The sequence below is a fragment of the Salmo salar genome, chromosome 01 (assembly GCF_965601325.2).
Source record: "Salmo salar chromosome 01, fSalSal1, whole genome shotgun sequence".
Classification (NCBI taxonomy): domain Eukaryota; kingdom Metazoa; phylum Chordata; class Actinopteri; order Salmoniformes; family Salmonidae; genus Salmo; species Salmo salar.
In genome coordinates, this window is record NC_138291.1 from 181,345,001 (window position 1) to 181,370,000 (window position 25,000).

At 52.0% G+C, this 25,000-nt stretch overlaps 2 protein-coding genes across 6 annotated transcripts in view; one reads left to right on the top strand and one right to left on the bottom strand.

Annotated features, from left to right (window-relative positions):
- The window catches only part of LOC106572396 (hook microtubule tethering protein 3), an 83,152-nt gene extending 60,435 nt beyond the window's left edge, over window positions 1–22,717 (bottom strand). For all 3 annotated transcript variants that reach the window (XR_014379031.1, XR_014379030.1, XM_045694087.2), the window contains exons 1-5: window positions 22,333–22,717; window positions 14,322–14,407; window positions 3,595–3,667; window positions 3,275–3,458; window positions 1,194–1,261 (exon numbers count right to left, since the gene is read on the bottom strand). Coding sequence is in view for 1 of the 3 variants with exons in the window: in XM_045694087.2 (XP_045550043.2) it covers window positions 1,194–1,261; window positions 3,275–3,458; window positions 3,595–3,667; window positions 14,322–14,407; window positions 22,333–22,389 (468 nt within the window). In the remaining 2 variants the exon portion in view is untranslated. The remainder of the gene's footprint in view (window positions 1–1,193; window positions 1,262–3,274; window positions 3,459–3,594; window positions 3,668–14,321; window positions 14,408–22,332) is intronic.
- A 201-nt stretch (window positions 22,718–22,918) lies between these two features.
- Window positions 22,919–25,000, top strand: part of LOC100195777 (ring finger protein 170) — a 9,132-nt gene continuing 7,050 nt past the window's right edge. Inside the window, exons 1-2 of one of the 3 annotated variants that reach the window (XM_045712107.2) lie at window positions 22,969–23,002; window positions 23,149–23,203. The gene's annotated coding sequence lies outside the window, so the exon portion shown is untranslated. 3 annotated transcript variants of the gene reach the window in all.

Genomic DNA, 25,000 nt, shown 5'->3' on the forward strand with positions numbered 1-25,000 from the left:
TGTCATCTGTTATAACACACGGAGATCATACGCAGTGTGATGTCATCTGTTATAACACACGGAGACCATACACAGTGTGATGTCATCTGTTATAACACACGGAGACCATACGCAGTGTGATGTCATCTGTTATAACACACGGAGACCATACGCAGTGTGATGTCATCTGTTATAACACATGGAGACCATACGCAGTGTGATGTCATCTGTTATAACACATGGAGACCAAACGCAGTGTGATGTCATCTGTTATAACACATGGAGACCATACACAGTGTGATGTCATCTGTTATAACACATGGAGATCATACGCAGTGTGATGTCATCTGTTATAACACATGGAGACCATACACAGTGTGATGTCATCTGTTATAACACATGGATACTCTACACAATGTGATGTCATCTGTTATAACACATGGATACTCTACACAGTGTGATGTCATCTGTTATAACACATGGAGACCATACACAGTGTGATGTCATCTGTTATATCACATGGAGACCATACGCAGTGTGATGTCATCTGTTATAACACATGGAGACCATACGCAGTGTGATGTCATCTGTTATAACACATGGAGACCATACGCAGTGTGATGTCATCTGTTATAACACATGGATACTCTACACAGTGTGATGTCATCTGTTATAACACATGAGACCATACACAGTGTGATGTCATCTGTTATAACACGTGGATACTCTACGCAGTGTGACATCATCTGTTATAACACATGGAGACCATACACAGTGTGATGTCATCTGTTATAACACATGGATACTCTACGCAGTGTGATGTCATCTGTTATAACACATGGAGACCATACACAGTGTGATGTCATCTGTTATAACACATGAGACCATACACAGTGTGATGTCATCTGTTATAACACATGGAGGCCATACGCAGTGTGATGTCATCTGTTATAACACATGGATACTCTACACAGTGTGATGTCATCTGTTATAACACATGGAGACCATACACAGTGTGATGTCATCTGTTACAACACATGGACACTCTACGCAGTGTGATGTCATCTGTTATAACACATGGACACTCTACACAGTGTGATGTCATCTGTTATAACACATGGATACTCTACACAGCGTATTATGTCATAAGGACAGAGGAAATGGACCTCTAGAGTAAAACACACAGCCATTTCAAATGTTTACAAAAGGCTTACCTCTTGAATGGCTGTCATGACAACATGTTGAACAGATTCCTCCAGCATCATTATGGTCTGGATGTATTCTACAGGGGCAGAGGAAAACAGCACGAATTACTACTTGTTCAGTCTAACAAGCACCCGCAGTTGCACAATGACAAGAACTGAATGTGATGAAGACGTGAGATAAACTGGAAGCCTCATCTTACACACTTCCTCAAATGAACTCTGCGAACTGCCTAGAGACTCGAGGACAGGGCTGCGTACTGCCTAGAGACTCGAGGACAAGGCTGCGTACTGCCTAGAGACTCGAGGACAAGGCTGCGTACTGCCTAGAGACTCGAGGACAAGGCTGCGTACTGCCTAGAGACTCGAGGACAAGGCTGCGTACTGCCTAGAGACTCGAGGACAAGGCTGCGTACTGCCTAGAGACTCGAGGACAAGGCTGCGTACTGCCTAGAGACTCGAGGACAAGGCTGCGTACTGCCTAGAGACTCGAGGACAAGGCTGCGTACTGCCTAGAGACTCGAGGACAAGGCTGCGTACTGCCTAGAGACTCGAGGACAAGGCTGCGTACTGCCTAGAGACTCGAGGACAAGGCTGCGTACTGCCTAGAGACTCGAGGACAAGGCTGCGTACTGCCTAGAGACTCGAGGACAAGGCTGCGTACTGCCTAGAGACTCGAGGACAAGGCTGCGTACTGCCTAGAGACTCGAGGACAAGGCTGCGTACTGCCTAGTGACTCGAGGACAAGGCTACGTACTGCCTAGTGACTCGAGGACAAGGCTGCGTACTGCCTAGAGACTCTAGGACAAGGCTGCGTACTGCCTAGAGACTCGAGGACAAGGCTGCGTACTGTCTAGAGACTCGAGGACAAGGCTGCGAACTGCCTAGAGACTCTAGGACAAGGCTGCGTACTGCCTAGTGACACGAGGACAAGGCTGCGTACTGCCTAGAGACTCGAGGACAAGGCTGCGTACTGCCTAGAGACTCTAGGACAAGGCTGCGTACTGCCTAGAGACTCTAGGACAAGGCTGCGTACTGCCTAGAGACTCGAGGACAAGGCTGCGTACTGCCTAGAGACTCGAGGACAAGGCTGCGTACTGCCTAGAGACACGAGGACAAGGCTGCGTACTGCCTAGAGACTCGAGGACAGACAAGGCTGCGTACTGCCTAGAGACTAGGACAAGGCTGCGAACTGCCTAGAGACTCGAGGACAAGGCTGTGTACTGCCTAGAGACTCGAGGACAAGGCTGCGAACTGCCTAGAGACTCTAGGACAAGGCTGCGTACTGCCTAGTGACACGAGGACAAGGCTGCGTACTGCCTAGAGACTCGAGGACAAGGCTGCGTACTGCCTAGAGACTCTAGGACAAGGCTGCGTACTGCCTAGAGACTCTAGGACAAGGCTGCGTACTGCCTAGAGACTCTAGGACAAGGCTGCGTACTGCCTAGAGACTCTAGGACAAGGCTGCGTACTGCCTAGAGACTCTAGGACAAGGCTGCGTACTGCCTAGAGACTCGAGGACAAGGCTGCGTACTGCCTAGAGACTCGAGGACAAGGCTGCGTACTGCCTAGAGACTCGAGGACAAGGCTGCGTACTGCCTAGAGACTCGAGGACAAGGCTGCGTACTGCCTAGAGACATGAGGACAAGGCTGCGTACTGCCTAGAGACTCGAGGAAAACAAAGGCTGCGTACTGCCTAGAGACTAGGACAAGGCTGCGAACTGCCTAGAGACTAAAGGACAAGGCTGCGTACTGCCTAGAGACTAAAGGACAAGGCTGCGAACTGCCTAGTGACTCGAGGACAAGAATGCGTACTGCCTAGAGACTCGAGGACAAGGCTGCGTACTGCCTAGAGACAGGTAAACACAGACAGACAGACAGACAGGATAGACAGGACAGACAGGACAGGACAGATGGGACAGACGGGACAGGCAGACGGGACAGGCAGACGGGACAGGCAGACGGGACAGACAGACAGACGGGACAGACAGACAGACGGGACAGACAGACAGACAGACAGACGGGACAGACAGACAGGACAGACAGACAGAGATGCTAGAGTCAGACAGACAGACAGACAGGACAGGACAGACCTTGTTTCTGCTCACAGTTGACAGCGCAGCCTAGTATGAGTTGTAGCATCCTGCCCAGCTCTGCAGCGTCTGAGTGTTCTCCTATCAGGTTGATGTCTGGCAGGGTGAAGTCGTTGATCTGCTGTTGAAGGACCTCCTGGTTGTAGTCCAGTATACCTTTCAACACCTTCTTTAGATTACTGATCTGAAAAGGAGGAGGGAAGATGTGCCATTGGGACTGTGTGGTACTGACAAGGGCTATAGAGCAGATGGCAGCAACACATAAAGACAACGTATGAAAACGACCATCATCATCATCATCATCATCATCACCACCATACCTTTAGTCGCCAGTTATCTCCCACATCAGGCTTGATCCTACTGATCCAGTTGTCAGTGAAATACACAATGTCTCTGGAGAAGAGAAAGGAAAGTGGTCACATACAGGAGAAAGAAAGCGAAGAGAGAAGTCACAACCCCTAGCCAAAACAACTAGCCACAACCCCTAGCCACCAGGCCTAGCCACAACCCCTAGCCACAACCCCTAGCCACAACCCCTAGCCACCAGGCCTAGCCAAAACAACTAGCCACAACCCCTAGCCACAACCCCTAGCCACAACCCCTAGCCACCAGGCCTAGTCACAACCCCTAGCCACAACCCCTAGCCACAACCCCTAGTCACAACCCCTAGCCACAACGCCTAGTCACAACGCCTAGTCACAACCCCTAGCCACAACGCCTAGCAGCAACCCCTAGCCACAACCCCTAGCCACAACCCCTAGCCACAACCCCTAGCCACAACCCCTAGCCACCAGGCCTAGCCACAACCCCTAGCCACAACCCCTAGCCACCAGGCCTAGCCACAACCCCTAGCCAAAACAACTAGCCACAACCCCTAGCCACCAGGCCTAGCCACAACCCCTAGCCACAACCCCTAGCCACAACCCCTAGCCACCAGGCCTAGCCAAAACAACTAGCCACAACCCCTAGCCACAACCCCTAGCCACAACCCCTAGCCACAACCCCTAGCCACCAGGCCTAGTCACAACCCCTAGCCACAACCCCTAGCCACAACCCCTAGTCACAACCCCTAGCCACCAGGCCTAGTCACAACCCCTAGCCACAACCCCTAGCCACAACCCCTAGTCACAACGCCTAGTCACAACGCCTAGTCACAACGCCTAGCCACAACGCCTAGCAGCAACCCCTAGCCACAACCCCTAGCCACAACCCCTAGCCACAACCCCTAGCCACAACCCCTAGCCACAACCCCTAGCCACCAGGCCTAGCCACAACCCCTAGCCACAACCCCTAGCCACCAGGCCTAGCCACAACCCCTAGCCAAAACAACTAGCCACAACCCCTAGCCACCAGGCCTAGCCACAACCCCTAGCCACAACCCCTAGCCACAACCCCTAGCCACCAGGCCTAGCCAAAACAACTAGCCACAACCCCTAGCCACAACCCCTAGCCACAACCCCTAGCCACAACCCCTAGCCACAACCCCTAGTCACAACCCCTAGCCACCAGGCCTAGCCACAACCCCTAGCCACAACCCCTAGCCACAACCCCTAGCCACAACCCCTAGCCACAACCCCTAGTCACAACCCCTAGCCACAACGCCTAGTCACAACGCCTAGTCACAACCCCTAGCCACAACGCCTAGCAGCAACCCCTAGCCACAACCCCTAGCCACAACCCCTAGCCACAACCCCTAGCCACCAGGCCTAGCCACAACCCCTAGCCACAACCCCTAGCCACCAGGCCTAGCCACAACCCCTAGCCACAACCCCTAGCCACAACCCCTAGCCACCAGGCCTAGCCACAACCCCTAGCCACCAGGCCTAGCCACAAACCCTAGCCACAAACCCTAGCCACAACCCCTAGCCACAACTCCTAGCCACAACCCCTAGCCACAACCCCTAGCCACCAGGCCTAGCCACAACCCCTAGCCACAACCCCTAGCCACCAGGCCTAGCCACAACCCCTAGCCACAACCCCTAGCCACCAGGCCTAGCCACAACCCCTAGCCACAACCACTAGCCACCAGGCCTAGCCACAACTCCTAGCCACAACCCCTAGCCACAACCCCTAGCCACAACCCCTAGCCACCAGGCCTAGCCACAACCCCTAGCCAAAACCTCTAGCCACAACCCCTAGCCACAACCCCTAACCACAACCCCTAGCCACCAGGCCTAGCCACAACCCCTAGCCACAACCCCTAGCCACAACCACTAGCCACCAGGCCTAGCCACAACTCCTAGCCACAACTCCTAGCCACAACCCCTAGCCACCAGGCCTAGCCACAACGCCTAGCCACAACGCCAAGCAACAAAGCCTAGCCACAACGCCTAGCCACAACCCCTAGCCACAACCCCTAGCCACCAGGCCTAGCCACAACGCCTAGCCACAACGCCTAGCCACCAGGCCAAGCCACAACGCCTAGCCACCAGGCCAAGCCACAACGCCTAGCCACCAGGCCAAGCCACAACGCCTAGCCACCAGGCCTAGCCACCAGGCCTAGCCACCAGGCCTAGCCACAACCCCTAGCCACAACCCCTAGCCACAACCCCTAGCCACAACCCCTAGCCACAACCCCTAGCCACAACCCCTAGCCACCAGGCCTAGCCACAACGCCTAGCCACAACGCCTAGCCACAACGCCTAGCCACAACGCCTAGCCACCAGGCCTAGCCACCAGGCCTAGCCACCAGGCCTAGCCACAACGCCTAGCTACCAGGCCTAGCCACAACCCCTAGCCACCAGGCCTAGCCACAACCCCTAGCCACAACCCCTAGCCACCAGGCCTAGCCACAACCCCTAGCCACCAGGCCTAGCCACAACCCCTAGCCACCAGGCCTAGCCACAACCCCTAGCCACCAGGCCTAGCCACAACGCCTAGCCACAACCCCTAGCCACCAGGCCTAGCCACAACACCTAGCCACAACGCCTAGCCACAACGCCTAGCCACCAGGCCTAGCCACAACCCCTAGCCACCAGGCCTAGCCACAACCCCTAGCCACAAGGCCTAGCCACAACCCCTAGCCACCAGGCCTAGCCACCAGGCCTAGCCACAACGCCTAGCCACAACGCCTAGCCACCAGGCCTAGCCACAACCCCTAGCCACCAGGCCTAGCCACAACCCCTAGCCACAACCCCTAGCCACCAGGCCTAGCCACAACCCCTAGCCACCAGGCCTAGCCACAACCCCTAGCCACCAGGCCTAGCCACAACCCCTAGCCACCAGGCCTAGCCACAACCACTAGCCACAACCCCTAGCCACAACCCCTAGCCACAACGCCTAGCCACAACGCCTAGCCACAACGCCTAGCCACAACGCCTAGCTACCAGGCCTAGCCACAACGCCTAGCCACAACGCCTAGCCACCAGGCCTAGCCACAAGGCCTAGCCACAACCCCTAGCCACCAGGCCTAGCCACCAGGCCTAGCCACAACGCCTAGCCACAACGCCTAGCCACAACGCCTAGCCACAACCCCTAGCCACCAGGCCTAGCCACAACCCCTAGCCACCAGGCCTAGCCACAACCCCTAGCCACCAGGCCTAGCCACAACCCCTAGCCACCAGGCCTAGCCACAACCCCTAGCCACCAGGCCTAGCCACAACCCCTAGCCACCAGGCCTAGCCACAACCCCTAGCCACCAGGCCTAGCCACAACCCCTAGCCACAACGCCTAGCCACAACGCCTAGCCACAACGCCTAGCCACAACGCCTAGCCACAACGCCTAGCCACAACGCCTAGCTACCAGGCCTAGCCACAACGCCTAGCCACCAGGACTAGCCACAACGCCTAGCCACAACGCCTAGCCACCAGGCCTAGCCACAACCCCTAGCCACAACCCCTAGCCACCAGGCCTAGCCACAACCCCTAGCCACCACGCCTAGCCACAACCCCTAGCCACCAGGCCTAGCCACAACCCCTAGCCACCAGGCCTAGCCACAACCCCTAGCCACCAGGCCTAGCCACAACGCCTAGCCACAACGCCTAGCCACAACCCCTAGCCACAACGCCTAGCCACAACGCCTAGCCACAACGCCTAGCAACAACGCCTAGCCACAACGCCTAGCCACAACGCCTAGCCACAACGCCTAGCTACCAGGCCTAGCCACAACGCCTAGCCACCAGGCCTAGCCACAACGCCTAGCCACAACGCCTAGCCACCAGGCCTAGCCACAACCCCTAGCCACAACCCCTAGCCACCAGGCCTAGCCACCACGCCTAGCCACCACGCCTAGCCACAACCCCTAGCCACAACGCCTAGCCACAACGCCTAGCCACCAGGCCTAGCTACCAGGCCTAGCCACAACGCCTAGCCACCAGGCCTAGCCACAACGCCTAGCCACAACGCCTAGCCACCAGGCCTAGCCACCAGGCCTAGCTACCAGGCCTAGCCACAACACCTAGCCACAACGCCTAGCCACCAGGCCTAGCCACAACGCCTAGCTACCAGGCCTAGCCACAACCCCTAGCCACAACGCCTAGCCACAACCCCTAGCCACCAGGCCTAGCCACAACCCCTAGCCACAACCCCTAGCCACCAGGCCTAGCCACAACCCCTAGCCACAACCCCTAGCCACAACCCCTAGCCACCAGGCCTAGCCACAACCCCTAGCCACCAGGCCTAGCCACAAACCCTAGCCACAACCCCTAGCCACCAGGCCTAGCCACAACCCCTAGCCACAACCCCTAGCCACCAGGCCTAGCCACAACCCCTAGCCACCAGGCCTAGCCACAACCCCTAGCCACAACCACTAGCCACCAGGCCTAGCCACAACTCCTAGCCACAACCCCTAGCCACAACCCCTAGCCACCAGGCCTAGCCACAACCCCTAGCCACAACCCCTAGCCAAAACCCCTAGCCAAAACCCCTAGCCACAACCCCTAACCACAACCCCTAACCACAACCCCTAGCCACCAGGCCTAGCCACAACCCCTAGCCACAACCACTAGCCACCAGGCCTAGCCACAACCCCTAGCCACAACCCCTAGCCACAACCACTAGCCACCAGGCCTAGCCACAACTCCTAGCCACAACCCCTAGCCACCAGGCCTAGCCACAACGCCTAGCCACAACGCCAAGCAAAAAAGCCTAGCCACAACGCCTAGCCACAACCCCTAGCCACAACCCCTAGCCACCAGGCCTAGCCACAACGCCTAGCCACAACGCCTAGCCACAACGCCTAGCCACCAGGCCTAGCCACCAGGCCTAGCCACAACCCCTAGCCACTAGGCCTAGCCACAACCCCTAGCCACCAGGCCTAGCCACAACGCCTAGCCACAACCCCTAGCCACAACCCCTAGCCACCAGGCCTAGCCACAACCCCTAGCCACAACCCCTAGCCACAACCACTAGCCACCAGGCCTAGCCACAACTCCTAGCCACAACCCCTAGCCACCAGGCCTAGCCACAACGCCTAGCCACAACGCCAAGCAACAAAGCCTAGCCACAACGCCTAGCCACAACCCCTAGCCACAACCCCTAGCCACCAGGCCTAGCCACAACGCCTAGCCACAACGCCTAGCCACAACGCCTAGCCACCAGGCCTAGCCACAACCCCTAGCCACCAGGCCTAGCCACAACCCCTAGCCACTAGGCCTAGCCACAACCCCTAGCCACCAGGCCTAGCCACAACGCCTAGCCACCAGGCCTAGCCACAACGCCTAGCCACAACGCCTAGCCACAACCTCTAGCCACCAGGCCTAGCCACAACCCCTAGCCACCAGGCCTAGCCACAACCCCTAGCCACCAGGCCTAGCCACCAGGCCTAGCCACCAGGCCTAGCCACAACCCCTAGCCACAACCCCTAGCCACCAGGCCTAGCCACAACCCCTAACCACCAGGCCTAGCCACAACCCCTAGCCACAACCCCTAGCCACCAGGCCTAGCCACCAGGCCTAGCCACAATGCCTAGCCACAATGCCTAGCCACAACCCCTAGCCACAATGCCTAGCCACAACCCCTAGCCACCAGGCCTAGCCACAACCCCTAGCCACAACCCCTAGCCACCAGGCCTAGCCACAACCCCTAGCCACAACCCCTAGCCACAACGCCTAGCCACAACGCCTAGCCACAACGCCTAGCCACAACGCCTAGCCACAACGCCTAGCCATAACGCCTAGCCACCAGGCCTAGCCACCAGGCCTAGCCACAACGCCTAGCCACAACGCCTAGCCACCAGGCCTAGCCACAACGCCTAGCCACAACGCCTAGCCACAACGCCTAGCCACAACCCCTAGCCACCAGGCCTAGCCACAACGCCTAGCCACCAGGCCTAGCCACAACCACTAGCCACAACCACTAGCCACAACCCCTAGCCACAACCCCTAGCCACAACGCCTAGCCACAACGCCTAGCCACAACGCCTAGCCACCAGGCCTAGCCACCAGGCCTAGCCACCAGGCCTAGCCACAACGCCTAGCCACCAGGCTTAGCCACAACCCCTAGCCACCAGGCCTAGCCACAACCCCTAGCCACCACGCCTAGCCACCACGCCTAGCCACCAGGCCTAGCCACCAGGCCTAGCCACCAGGCCTAGCCACAACGCCTAGCCACCAGGCCTAGCCACAACGCCTAGCCACAACGCCTAGCCACAACGCCTAGCCACCAGGCCTAGCCACCAGGCCTAGCCACCAGGCCTAGCCACAACCCCTAGCCACAACGCCTAGCCACAACGCCTAGCCATAACGCCTAGCCACAACGCCTAGCCACAACGCCTAGCCACAACGCCTAGCCACAACGCCTAGCCACCAGGCCTAGCCACCAGGCCTAGCCACAACCCCTAGCCACAACGCCTAGCCACCAGGCCTAGCCACCAGGCCTAGCCACCAGGCCTAGCCACCAGGCCTAGCTACCAGGCCTAGCCACAACGCCTAGGCACAACGCCTAGCCACCAGGCCTAGCCACCAGGCCTAGCCACAACCCCTAGCCACAACCCCTAGCCACCAGGCCTAGCCACAACGCCTAGCCACAACGCCTAGCCACCAGGCCAAGCCACAACGCCTAGCCACAACGCCTAGCCACCAGGCCAAGCCACAACGCCTAGCCACCAGGCCAAGCCACAACGCCTAGCCACAACCCCTAGCCACCAGGCCTAGCCACCAGGCCTAGCCACAACCCCTAGCCACAACCCCTAGCCACCAGGCCTAGCCACCAGGCCTAGCCACAACCCCTAGCCACCAGGCCTAGCCACAACCCCTAGCCACCAGGCCTAGCCACAACCCCTAGCCACCAGGCCTAGCCACAACCACTAGCCACAACCCCTAGCCACAACCCCTAGCCACAACGCCTAGCCACAACGCCTAGCCACAACGCCTAGCCACAACGCCTAGCCACCAGGCCTAGCCACAACGCCTAGCCACCAGGCCTAGCCACAACGCCTAGCCACAAGGCCTAGCCACAAGGCCTAGCCACAACCCCTAGCCACCAGGCCTAGCCACCAGGCCTAGCCACAACGCCTAGCCACAACGCCTAGCCACAAGGCCTAGCCACAAGGCCTAGCCACAACCCCTAGCCACCAGGCCTAGCCACCAGGCCTAGCCACAACGCCTAGCCACAACGCCTAGCCACAACGCCTAGCCACAACGCCTAGCCACAACCCCTAGCCACAACCCCTAGCCACCAGGCCTAGCCACAACCCCTAGCCACCAGGCCTAGCCACAACCCCTAGCCACCAGGCCTAGCCACAACCCCTAGCCACCAGGCCTTGCCACAACCCCTAGCCACAATGCCTAGCCACAACCCCTAGCCACAACCCCTAGCCACAACCCCTAGCCACAACCCCTAGCCACAACCCCTAGCCACAACGCCTAGCCACCAGGCCTAGCCACCAGGCCTAGCCACCAGGCCTAGCCACAACCCCTAGCCACAACCCCTAGCCACAACGCCTAGCCATAACGCCTAGCCACCAGGCCTAGCCACCAGGCCTAGCCACAACGCCTAGCCACCAGGCCTAGCCACAACGCCTAGCCACCAGGCCTAGCCACAACCCCTAGCCACAACGCCTAGCCACCAGGCCTAGCCACCAGGCCTAGCCACCAGGCCTAGCTACCAGGCCTAGCCACAACGCCTAGGCACAACGCCTAGCCACCAGGCCTAGCCACAACCCCTAGCCACAACCCCTAGCCACAACCCCTAGCCACCAGGCCTAGCCACAACGCCTAGCCACCAGGCCAAGCCACAACGCCTAGCCACCAGGCCAAGCCACAACGCCTAGCCACCAGGCCAAGCCACAACGCCTAGCCACCAGGCCTAGCCACCAGGCCTAGCCACCAGGCCTAGCCACAACCCCTAGCCACAACCCCTAGCCACAACCCCTAGCCACAACCCCTAGCCACAACCCCTAGCCACCAGGCCTAGCCACAACACCTAGCCACAACACCTAGCCACAACACCTAGCCACAACACCTAGCCACAACGCCTAGCCACAACGCCTAGCCACCAGGCCTAGCCACCAGGCCTAGCCACCAGGCCTAGCCACAACGCCTAGCTACCAGGCCTAGCCACAACCCCTAGCCACCAGGCCTAGCCACAACCCCTAGCCACAACCCCTAGCCACCAGGCCTAGCCACAACCCCTAGCCACCAGGCCTAGCCACAACCCCTAGCCACCAGGCCTAGCCACAACCCCTAGCCACCAGGCCTAGCCACAACGCCTAGCCACAACCCCTAGCCACCAGGCCTAGCCACCAGGCCTAGCCACAACGCCTAGCCACAACGCCTAGCCACCAGGCCTAGCCACAACCCCTAGCCACCAGGCCTAGCCACAAGGCCTAGCCACAAGGCCTAGCCACAACCCCTAGCCACCAGGCCTAGCCACCAGGCCTAGCCACAACGCCTAGCCACCAGGCCTAGCCACAACCCCTAGCCACAACCCCTAGCCACCAGGCCTAGCCACAACCCCTAGCCACAACCCCTAGCCACCAGGCCTAGCCACAACCCCTAGCCACCAGGCCTAGCCACAACCCCTAGCCACCAGGCCTAGCCACAACCCCTAGCCACCAGGCCTAGCCACAACCACTAGCCACAACCCCTAGCCACAACCCCTAGCCACAACGCCTAGCCACAACGCCTAGCCACAACGCCTAGCTACCAGGCCTAGCCACAACGCCTAGCCACAACGCCTAGCCACCAGGCCTAGCCACAAGGCCTAGCCACAACCCCTAGCCACCAGGCCTAGCCACCAGGCCTAGCCACAACGCCTAGCCACAACGCCTAGCCACAACGCCTAGCCACAACCCCTAGCCACCAGGCCTAGCCACAACCCCTAGCCACCAGGCCTAGCCACAACCCCTAGCCACCAGGCCTAGCCACAACCCCTAGCCACCAGGCCTAGCCACAACCCCTAGCCACCAGGCCTAGCCACAACCCCTAGCCACCAGGCCTAGCCACAACCCCTAGCCACCAGGCCTAGCCACAACCCCTAGCCACAACGCCTAGCCACAACGCCTAGCCACAACGCCTAGCCACAACGCCTAGCCACAACGCCTAGCCACAACGCCTAGCTACCAGGCCTAGCCACAACGCCTAGCCACCAGGCCTAGCCACAACGCCTAGCCACAACGCCTAGCCACCAGGCCTAGCCACAACCCCTAGCCACCAGGCCTAGCCACAACCCCTAGCCACCACGCCTAGCCACAACCCCTAGCCACCAGGCCTAGCCACAACCCCTAGCCACCAGGCCTAGCCACAACCCCTAGCCACCAGGCCTAGCCACAACGCCTAGCCACAACGCCTAGCCACAACGCCTAGCCACAACGCCTAGCCACAACGCCTAGCTACCAGGCCTAGCCACAACGCCTAGCCACCAGGCCTAGCCACAACGCCTAGCCACAACGCCTAGCCACCAGGCCTAGCCACAACCCCTAGCCACAACCCCTAGCCACAACGCCTAGCCACAACGCCTAGCCACCAGGCCTAGCCACAACCCCTAGCCACAACCCCTAGCCACCAGGCCTAGCCACCAGGCCTAGCCACAACCCCTAGCCACCACGCCTAGCCACAACCCCTAGCCACAACGCCTAGCCACAACGCCTAGCCACAACGCCTAGCCACCAGGCCTAGCTACCAGGCCTAGCCACAACGCCTAGCCACCAGGCCTAGCTACCAGGCCTAGCCACAACGCCTAGCCACCAGGCCTAGCCACAACGCCTAGCCACAACGCCTAGCCACCAGGCCTAGCCACCAGGCCTAGCTACCAGGCCTAGCCACAACACCTAGCCACAACGCCTAGCCACCAGGCCTAGCCACAACGCCTAGCTACCAGGCCTAGCCACAACCCCTAGCCACAACGCCTAGCCACAACCCCTAGCCACCAGGCCTAGCCACAACCCCTAGCCACAACCCCTAGCCACCAGGCCTAGCCACAACACCTAGCCACAACGCCTAGCCACCAGGCCTAGCCACAACCCCTAGCCACCACGCCTAGCCACAACCCCGGCCTAGCCACAACCCCGGCCTAGCCACAACCCCGGCCTAGCCACAACCCCGGCCTAGCCACAACCCCTAGCCACAACCCCTAGCCACAACCCCTAGCCACAACCCCTAGCCACAACCCCTAGCCACCAGGCCTAGCCACAACCCCTAGCCACAACCCCTAGCCACCAGGCCTAGCCACCAGGCCTAGCCACAACCCCTAGCCACAACCCCTAGCCACCAGGCCTAGCCACCAGGCCTAGCCACCAGGCCTAGCCACCAGGCCTAGCCACAACCCCCAGCCACAACGCCTAGCCACCAGGCCTAGCCACCAGGCCTAGCCACCAGGCCTAGCCACCAGGCCTAGCCACAACGCCTAGCCACAACGCCCAGCCACAATGCCCAGCCACAATGCCCAGCCACAACGCCCAGCCACAACGCCCAGCCACAACGCCCAGCCACAACGCCCAGCCACAACGCCCAGCCACAACGCCCAGCCACAACGCCCAGCCACAACGCCCAGCCACAACGCCCAGCCACAACGCCTACTAAAAGGTTGGTTTGATGGTGAAACAAAAACAGAATTTCCAGAAGTTAAAAAGTAAACAAACAATACAAAAATAGAACCGCTGACACTCACATCTTCTGTAGTGCATGGGCCATGACGATCCCACTGGTTAGATCTTCCACTGTTTTGCACGGTGCCTCCAATCCAAACGTCTGGATCTAGACGAACAAGGACAAATCAGAAAAAAACAATCATTTCCTGCTGTGAAATATTACAGAGATACCCACCCACCTTAAAATTGCGTTCATTATTACTTGACACCAAGCCACCTCCCCTATTCATTCTTCACAGAGTCACAAAACATGGCCGCTGTACATTCTTAACTTCTTCTTGGAAAAATGGAGCGGAGCTCTACAACGATTAGGTTGAGCCTTGAGGCTCTGTCTTTCACTTGTACGTTTTTGTGACTTTGCAGGAAATTAGTAAATGACCGAGCACTTTTGTCCACTCCAGGGATGACCTCTCTCTCTCTATGTTGATAACATGTTAATAATTATCCACTCCAGGGATGACCTCTCTCTATGTTGATAACATGTTAATAATTATCCACTCCAGGGATGACCTCTCTCTATGTTGATAACATGTTAATAATTATCCACTCCAGGGATGACCTCTCTATGTTGATAACATGTTAATAATTATCCACTCCAGGGATGATCTCTCTCTCTATGTTGATAACATGTTAATAATTATCCACTCCAGGGATGACCTCTCTCTCTATGTTGATAACATGTTAATAATTATCCACTCCAGGGATGAGCTCTCTCTCTATGTTGATAACATGTTAATAATTATCCACTCCAGGGATGACCTCTCTCTCTATGTTGATAACATGTTAATAATTATCCACTCCAGGGATGACCTCTCTCTATGTTGATAACATGTTAATAAATATCCACTCCAGGGATGACCTCTCTCTCTATGTTGATAACATGTTAATAATTATCCACTCCAGGGATGACCTCTCTCTCTCTATGTTGATAACATGTTAATAATTATCCACTCCAGGGATGACCTCTCTCTATGTTGATAACATGTTAATAATTATCCACTCCAGGGATGACCTCTCTCTCTATGTTGATAACATGTTAATAATTATCCACTCCAGGGATGACCTCTCTCTCTATGTTGATAACATGTTAATAATTATCCACTCCAGGGATGACCTCTCTCTCTATGTTGATAACATGTTAATAATTATCCACTCCAGGGATGACCTCTCTCTCTATGTTGATAACATGTTAATAATTATCCACTCCAGGGATGACCTCTCTCTCTCTATGTTGATAACATGTTAATAATTATCCACTCCAGGGATGACCTCTCTCTCTCTATGTTGATAACATGTTAATAATTGTCCACTCCAGGGATGACCTCTCTCTCTATGTTGATAACATGTTAATAATTATCCACTCCAGGGATGACCTCTCTCTCTATGTTGATATCATGTTAATAATTATCCACTCCAGGGATGACCTCTCTCTCTATGTTGATATCATGTTAATAATTATCCACTCCAGGGATGACCTCTCTCTATGTTGATAACATGTTAATAATAGACCCAGCAGTGTTGTCACTCTAAATAAACGGTCTGAAGTCAGCAGAGGAGAGATGGATGGTGACATGGTCAATGCCGTAATTACAGACATGAAGACAGACTCACCTCCGTCCTGAACTGAATGTCTCCAACGGGGAGATTATTTCCTACATGACTGACCTTCACGAGACCCTTTTGGGGCCAAGAACTACATGTATTTGTGTCCATTTTTGGTGTTTTTGAGATGATCTGTATAATGAAAAGGACTATATAAACTAAATACATTATTACTATTACCTAGTAAAAGGGTAGGTTAGCCTTTCAGGATAATAATTCATGTTATAGGCTATGTTTAGGCTGTTTCGCATTAAAATACCGAGCGTATTTCACTAGGTGTTATGAATCATGCTGTACAGGCACGCTAAAGTGAAATTAAGAGCTATAAATAGTCTACAGACTTACCTCACCACCAAGGATGTGTTAGTGGCATGTCTGAGTGACAGAGTACGCCTGCTGCTGCAACCCTGATCAGAATAGAGGTCTACTGCTGCAACCCCGATCAGAGTAGAGGCCTACTGCTGCAACCCCGATCAGAGTAGAGGCCTACTGCTGCAACCCGGATCAGAGTAGAGGCCTACTGCTGCAACCCCGATCAGAGTAGAGGCCTACTGCTGCAACCCCGATCAGAGTAGAGGCCTACTGCTGCAACCCCGATCAGAGTAGAGGCCTACTGCTGCAACCCCGATCAGAGTAGAGGCCTACTGCTGCAACCCGGATCAGAGTAGAGGCCTACTGCTGCAACCCGGATCAGAGTAGAGGCCTACTGCTGCAACCCTGATCAGAGTAGAGGCCTACTGCTGCAACCCTGATCAGAGTAGAGGCCTACTGCTGCAACCCTGATCAGAGTAGAGGCCTACTGCTGCAACCCCGATCAGAGTAGAGGCCTACTGCTGCAACCCCGATCAGAGTAGAGGCCTACTGCTGCAACCCCGATCAGAGTAGAGGCCTACTGCTGCAACCCCGATCTGAGTAGAGGCCTACTGCTGCAACCCCGATCAGAGTAGAGGCCTACTGCTGCAACCCTAATCAGAGTCACAGCAGGGTCTTCACTGCAGGCTGGTGCTCCAGGCTTGGAAAAGTAGGAAGGTTCACTGTAATATTGGCCATTTAAATTGGAGAAGAAAATACCTGCAGACATTTAGACAAATACTCAGCATCCTTCTCTGGTCGTTTTCATGCAAGTCACAGAGGGTGTAATTTTACCACTACCTTCCTGTGACAATTAGACAGGCTTGAAAAAGGCTACCGTGTTTTGATTAGGCCGCCCTTTTCAAAGCAATCAAGGTGATTTTACACCAAGAAAGGTTGCATCAAATTGCAGTTAGAGGAAGATACAGTATACAGATCAGAAAGAGAATGGGCTAACGTTTAAACATTTCATGTGTGTACTGCGCAGATGATGTGCTAATGAGATATGGTAGGGCGTAACCCTAATCTGTCAGACGTGACCATCGTCAAGGCCATTAGCTAGGCTGTCCCCACACGTCACATCTCTCACTCTACTGCTACTTATGAAATGGCTTTGTGTGAGGAGGGAGAGCAATTAACTAAAATGTCAAACTCAAACTGCCACTTTCATACCTACTACAGCTACTGAATGAAATTCAGATGACTTTGGCAAATAAATACTACTGAACTAAACCAGCTTATGAACTGTAATCGTTTTATGTAATAAGAAGATAATTTGCTGCTTATGTTTTGGTGGTCAGCGATTAGCGTAACAATATTGTGTACTTGAATACATAACGGCCTCTGCGGAGTAGCATAGAGGCGATGGGTGATCGCCAGCCGGCCTGGCTAGAAGACCCACCACAGTACATGTTGGACAAAGTTACTGCCGGGTTTTAAATGTAGCCCTCACAGGCTAGTTCGGAAACCCTACCCTGCCTGTGATTCTGTGAAGGCTGAGCTCTGTGTACAAGCAGAAGCAGAGAGCTGGATCCCACCACCACCTCATAAACAAATGTCCACTCCAAGAAACATGAACTGGTACAAGGTCCATCGAGCTTCTTATGGAATAAAACCAACTCCGACGGGTTAAATCCTAATTCATCTTCTAATCTTTAAAACAAAAAAAATGTCAGTGTAGAAAAATAACCCCGAAAGCCCCTGGGGACTCAAGGAGACTATTTCAAACATCTGTTTCTGGTGGTATGGAAATAGATACCGTCAAAAACGATTTCTTTCAAGGGTTTTTTTTTTTTTAAATACATTTGAATATTTGTAGCTACTTTTCAGTAAATACCTTCACACTCAACGTGTGCAATAACGTTAGGAGATAAAGCAGATTGCATTCTTCATTTCACCTGTCACATTAAGCTCACAGGTAAGATCCCAGTCACGTGGTGTTTGTTTACAAGCACACAACCAGAGAAACCAGAGCCTTGTGAGTCACTCACTGTTGTGCAGCACGGACCAATGAATCTAGTTACAGTATGGAATTCACAACTCAATGTTTGCCAGCTAGATATCTTACTATTAAGTTACCTGTCTACAATGTGCTAAATGTTGCATTTGGTTTGCTCATTTAGTAGCTAGTTATCTAGCTAGCTAAGTGGTTAGCTTCTCTTGGAAAGCACCACCAGCTGTCTAGAAAGCACCACCAGCTGTCACCACCAGTTGTCTAGAAAGCACCACCAGTTGTCTAGAAAGCACCACCAGTTGTCTAGAAAGCACCACCAGCTGTCTAGAAAGCAAGCACCACCAGTTGTCTAGAAAGCAAGCACCACCAGTTGTCTAGAAAGCAAGCACCACCACTTGTCTAGAAAGCAAGCACCACCACTTGTCTAGAAAGCAAGCACCACCAGTTGTCTAGAAAGCAAGCACCACCACTTGTCTAGAAAGCAAGCACCACCAGTTGTCTAGAAAGCAAGCACCACCACTTGTCTAGAAAGCAAGCACCACCACTTGTCTAGAAAGCAAGCACCACCACTTGTCTAGAAAGCAAGCACCACCACTTGTCTAGAAAGCACCACCACTTGTCTAGAAAGCACCACCACTTGTCTAGAAAGCACCACCACTTGTCTAGAAAGCACCACCACTTGTCTAGAAAGCAAGCACCAGTTTTCCATAGGAATACAGTGGATGACGTCAGTGCTATTTGGGGCGGGTCGATATGGCCAAAATATTAAATCATAGTATTTAAAACAAATTGGATGGTATTTTATGTTATTGAATACTAAAAGTTCTACATTTCCTTTGAGTACTGCGTAAGCCTAGGGTGGAAACACATACATTCTAAGAGATTTCAAAATGGGTCTTTCTCCATTCTGATTTGTTTTATGCTGTTCAATTCAACCCAAAATAATCTTCAGCATTCTCATTAATTGCTGCATTTCCTGCACTCATTTGAGATATTTTGCCACGTAGGCCTGCACACCATCTAGTCCTACTTTTTAACCACTTTTTAACATTTTACAAATCGCAATTTTACCTGCGATTTAGAGCAAAACACTTTGGGTGAACTGTTGGAATCATGGAAATAGAACGATTATTGTAATTCTATAGTTAGAATATAATAGCGGGCACTTTGAATACACTGTTGGACATGACAACGAATGAAAATGCCAAGGAGGGGTTATTGTGACAGGGTAGGAACCAAAGTGTTTATAAGTGTTTCCAAGGTAACATATTATTGCTTCACATATTTCTTTGATTTAGAAGATACTGTTGCACAAACATGCTGATTTAGGTTTACACCATCACTGGTGTTACCAGGCTGTATAGCTAATTACACTTGCTCTGACTCAGTACATTTATTAACTAAACTCAGCAAAAGAAGAAACGTCCCTTTTCCAGGACCCTGTCTTTCTAAAATAATTTGTAAATATACAAATAACTTCACAGATCTTCATTGTAAAGGGTTTAATCACCGTTTTCCCATGTTTGTTCAATGAACCATAAACAATTCATGAACATGCACCTGTGGAACGGTCGTTAAGACACTAACAGCTTACAGACGGTAGGCAATTAAGGTCACAGTTATGAAAACTTAGGACAGTAAATAGGCCTTTCTACTGACTCTGAAAAACACCAAAAGAAAGACGCCCAGGGTCCCTGCTCATCTGCGTGAACGTGCCTTAGGCATGCTGCAAGGAGGCATGAGGACTGCAGATGTGGCCAGGGCAATAAATTGCAATATCCGTACTGTGAGACGCCTAAGACAGTGCTACAGGGAGACAGGACGGACAGTTAATCATCCTCGCAGTGGCAGACCACGTGTAACAACACCTGCACAGGATCGGTACATCCGAACATCACACCTGCGGGACAGGTACAGGATGGCAACAACAACTGTCCGAGTTACACCAGGAACGCACAATCCCTCCATCAGTGCTCAGACTGTCCGCAATAGGCTGAGAGAGGCTGGACTGAGGGCTTGTAGGCCTGTTGTAAGGCAGGTCCTCACCAGACATCACCGGCAACAACGTCGCCTATGGGCACAAACCCACCGTCGCTGGACCAGACAGGACTGGCATAAAGTGTCTCACCTGGGATGATGGTCGGATTCGCGTTTATTGTCGAAGGAATGAGCGTTACACCGAGGCCTGTACTCTGGAGCGGGATCGATTTGGAGGTGCAGGGTCCGTCATGGTCTGGGGCGGTGTGTCACAGCATCATCGGACTGAGCTTGTTGTCATTGCAGGCAATCTCAACGCTGTGCGTTACAGGGAAGACATCCTCCTCCCTCATGTGGTACCCTTCCTGCAGGCTCATCCTGACTTGACCCTCCAGCATGACAATGCCACCAGCCATACTGCTCGTTCTGTGTGTGATTTCCTGCAAGACAGGAATGTCAGTGTTCTGCCATGGCCAGCGAAGAGCCCGGATCTCAATCCCATTGAGCACGTCTGGGACCTGTTGGATCGGAGGGTGAGGGCTAGGGCCATTCCCCCCAGAAATGTCTGGGAACTTGCAGGTGTCTTGGTGGAAGAGTGGGGTAACATCTCACAGCAAGAACTGGCAAATCTGGTGCAGTCCATGAGGAGGAGATGCACTGCAGTACTTAATGCAGCTGGTGGCCACACCAGATACTGACTGTTACTTTTGATTTTGACCCCCCCCCCCCCCCCCTTTGTTCAGGGACACATTATTCCATTTCTGTTAGTCACATGTCTGTGGAACTTGTTCAGTTTATGTCTCAGTTGTTGAATCTTGTTATGTTCATACAAATATTTCCACATGTTAAGTTTGCTGAAAATAAACACAGTTGACAGTGAGAGAACATTTCTTTATCTAGCGATTAGCATTAGCGGCTAACAAGATTTAGGCACAACTTGCTAAGAAAAGACAAAACTAGCTGTTTGCAGATGTAAGAAACACAAACGAATAGTATAATTACAGAACACTAGTGGATTTATATTAAGAAGCAAAGTGAATACAGCATCGTTGACATCAACATAGTAACAGCATGTGTTGCATTGAACATGCAGACTGAACACTACAGACTCCTGGTCCGGGAACAACAAATGCTCACCTTGAGTGACTCAAGAGAGATGAGATGACTTAAGTAGCGTAGTAAACTATAGCTATTGGACGGTGATACACAAGGCGTATCACCTTTAACAAAGCAAATCATTCAAATACCATTATATTAGGTCAAACCGGTCCAGTGCATCAATACCGGTATATCATAAAATACGGTATACCAACCAGCCCTAAACGCTAGCACTGGTTTTAATGTCGATGGTTACATGAGGTGAAAAGGAGACTGGAGTGCCACTAAGGTTAGAGTTAAGGATTATGGTTATGGTTAGGGTTAAGGTAAGGTTTGTGGTTAGGGTAAGGTTTGTGGTTAGGGTAAGGTTTGTGGTTAGGGTAAGGTTTGTGGTTAGGGTAAGGATTATGGTTAGGGTTAAGGTTTAGGGTTAAGGTTAGGGACGTCCCAAGGATCCCTGATAGCATCACCAACCTATATGTTACAATGGTTGTTTACGGAAGACAGAGGTGAATACTGTGCTAATTAGTTAACTTAGTCTCCGAACAACAACCTGTGTGTAACCGAAAGGAAGTACGCCAGAAAAGTGTTTTAATGGAAGAAAACTATCGGCTGCAACTGTGTTTAAACCCGGTTTTATAACAAAACAAAAAAACAGTGTACAGTAAGTGTATTTTTTGCATTGTGAAATTATTTTTTAATTTAATGTGAACGTAGAAGGATTTATGTTTCTAAAAAAAAAAACATATCGCAAAGCGTTGATTATTAACTATTATTGTAAAATATATATTGTAGTTCACATGGAGCCATCTGTCCGTAATACCATCATCAACCGGGAACCCAAGGGACCGGCTGGAAACCCACCTGGGGCTCCTGGATAACTCGGTTTGGCTGCGCTAGACGGCTGTGTTTGGCAGCCAACTCAAGCTAACAAGCTAACTAGCTAACTAGCTACATTTCGTCTCACAATTGTTCATCAAATCAGAGTTGAATCATTATCGGCGACTAAGATAATAAAAAATGTTTTTGTTTTGTATATATACACGTACCCATGTCAAAAGGCTGTCGCACAGTTCAACTCGATCCACAGAATTCAAGGTAGTCATCGTACTGTAGTTCAATTAATCCGATCGCTTTTTCTTTTATCGGAAAATGACTAGAAAATGACTAGACGAGCCAGCTGGGCGAGATGAAATCAACAAGACCAACACGTCTGATCAACTAGATAACCAAAACGAGGAATTATTCCACGTAAAAAAACACTTCAGTTTCCCCGACAGGACAGATACGGTCCCACCGTCCTTTTTCACTTATATAAATAACATACAGCGTCGAATATAAAAGGTTATTGAATCAGTAAACAGTAATGTTGAGACACATCTACCGGTCTATCTCCTTTCTGTCAAGCTTGTTTTTCCCAACCAGCTGGGGGGAGAAAACAGACGCCACCCTGTTGGACCAAAGTCCAGAGCCTGAATAAAATCAACCATCTTTATTAAAGGTTGTAAATTCTGAATCCCTATCAAATCATTCAATAATCATAAACATATATAATACAAATTAAAATAAATATGAAATAACTTATTCCATGAACATTTGAATAAATATTTTGTGTTGAATTTAGTGCAGGCAGTACTAGGGACGCCAAGGCTACGTAGGCTAGATAAAGGACCCCTCTGTAAGAACATGAAAGTGGAGCAACTAATTCTAATAACTAGGGTGAGACTTTCATTTTTTATTTTATTTTTTTAGCTTGTAACAGATGTATTTTACCCTATTTACAGTCTTATTGTCCGCGTTGGCTGTAGTTAAGCGACAGATATCGTTGACATGTAACTCTGAGTTGTATGGTTTGTGTTCTGTAGATACATTTAGATAGGGAGTGGTAGTTGTGGATACATCAGCCCTTCTCAACTGAAGGTATGGACCACAGTTAAATCAATTAACTACAATATCCACTCTAATTCACCGGTTACAAAATGTATTCATCATCGCTAGCGATATGTCATTTTATTTAGGGGGGGGTGACCAGACCAGAACAAATTCATATCGACATGTATAAGTTATTGATCAGTCGTTCTCGTTGAACGCAGGTCTAAGAAGCGGTAGTTATATATATGTTATATATGTGTGTGTTATTTCTATGGTTCACGTTACTTTTCTGGGTCTTTTTACTTTTGGTTTTGTACACCAGCTTCAAACAGCTGAAAAATACAATTAGATATATTTTTTAAATGGACAAGCTATTTAACAGTGTTTTAAATGGTACAATGGTTCTCTACACTGTCTTGCTTGTCACAGGCGAACTATTTAGATTTTCTAGATTTTCTTTGCAACCAGGAAATGGCGGAGCTATTTCTGCATAATGCATATTTTCACTTTCATATACAGTACCAGTCAAATGTTTGGGCACACATATTCATTCAAGGGTTTATTTCTTTTGACTATTTTATACATTGTAGAATAGTAGTGAATACATCAAAACTATGAAATAACACATGGAATCATGTAGTAACCAAAAAAAGTGTTAAACAAATCAATATATTTCAGATTGTTTAAATAGTCACCATTTCACTTGATGACAGCTTTGCACACACTTTGCATTCTCTCAACCAGCTTCACCTGGAATGCTTTTCCAACAGTCTTGAAGGAGCTCCCACATATGCTGAGCACTTGTTGGCTGCTTTTCCTTCACTCTGCGGTCCAACTCATCCCAAACCATCTCAATTGGGTTGAGGTCGGGTGATTGTGGAGCCCAGGTCTTCTGATGCAGCACACCATCACTCTTCTTCTTGGTCAAATAGCCCTTACACAGCCTGGAGGTGTGTTGGGTCATTGTCCTGTTGAAAAACAAATCATAGTCCCACTAAGCTAATAGTCCCAGTAACCGAAAGGTTGCTGGATCGAATCCGCGAGCTGACAAAGTAAGAAATCTGCCGTTCTGCCCCTGAACAAGGCAGTTAACCCACTGTTCCCTGGTAGGCTGTCATTTGTAAATAAGAATTTGTTCTTAACTGACTTGCCAAGTTAAAAAAAAAAACCAGATGGGATGGCGTAATGCAAACCAGATGGGATGGCGTATGGCTGCAGAATGCTGTGCCTTGGATTCTAAATAAATCACAGACGGTGTCACCAGCAAAGCACCACCTCACCTAATCTGCGTCTCACAAAGACACGGCGGTAGGAACCAAAAATCTCCAATTTGGACTCATCAGACCAAAGGACAGATTTCCACCGGTCTATTGTCCATTGCTTGTTTTTTGGCCCAAGCAAGTCTTTTCTTCTTATTGGTGTCCTTTAGTAGTGGTTTCTTTGCAGCAGTTCGACCATGAAGGCCTGATTCATGCAGTCTCCTCTGAGCAGTTGATGTTGATATGTGTCTGTTACTTGAACTCTGAAGCATTTATTTAGGCTGCAATCTGAGGTGCAGTTAACTCCCATGAACTTATCCTCTGCAGCAGAGGTAACTCTGCTTTCCTGTGACGGTCCTCACGAGAGCCAGTTTCAGCAGAGCACTTGATGGTTTTTGCAACTGCACTTGAGGAAACTTTAAGTTCTTATTGTTCTGCATTGACTGACCTTCATGTCTTAAAGTAATGATGGACTGTCATTTCTCTTTCCTTATTTGAGCTGTTCTTGCCATAATATGGACTTGGTCTTTTACCACATAGGGCTATCTTCTGTATACCACCCTTTTCACAGCTGATTTGCTCAAGT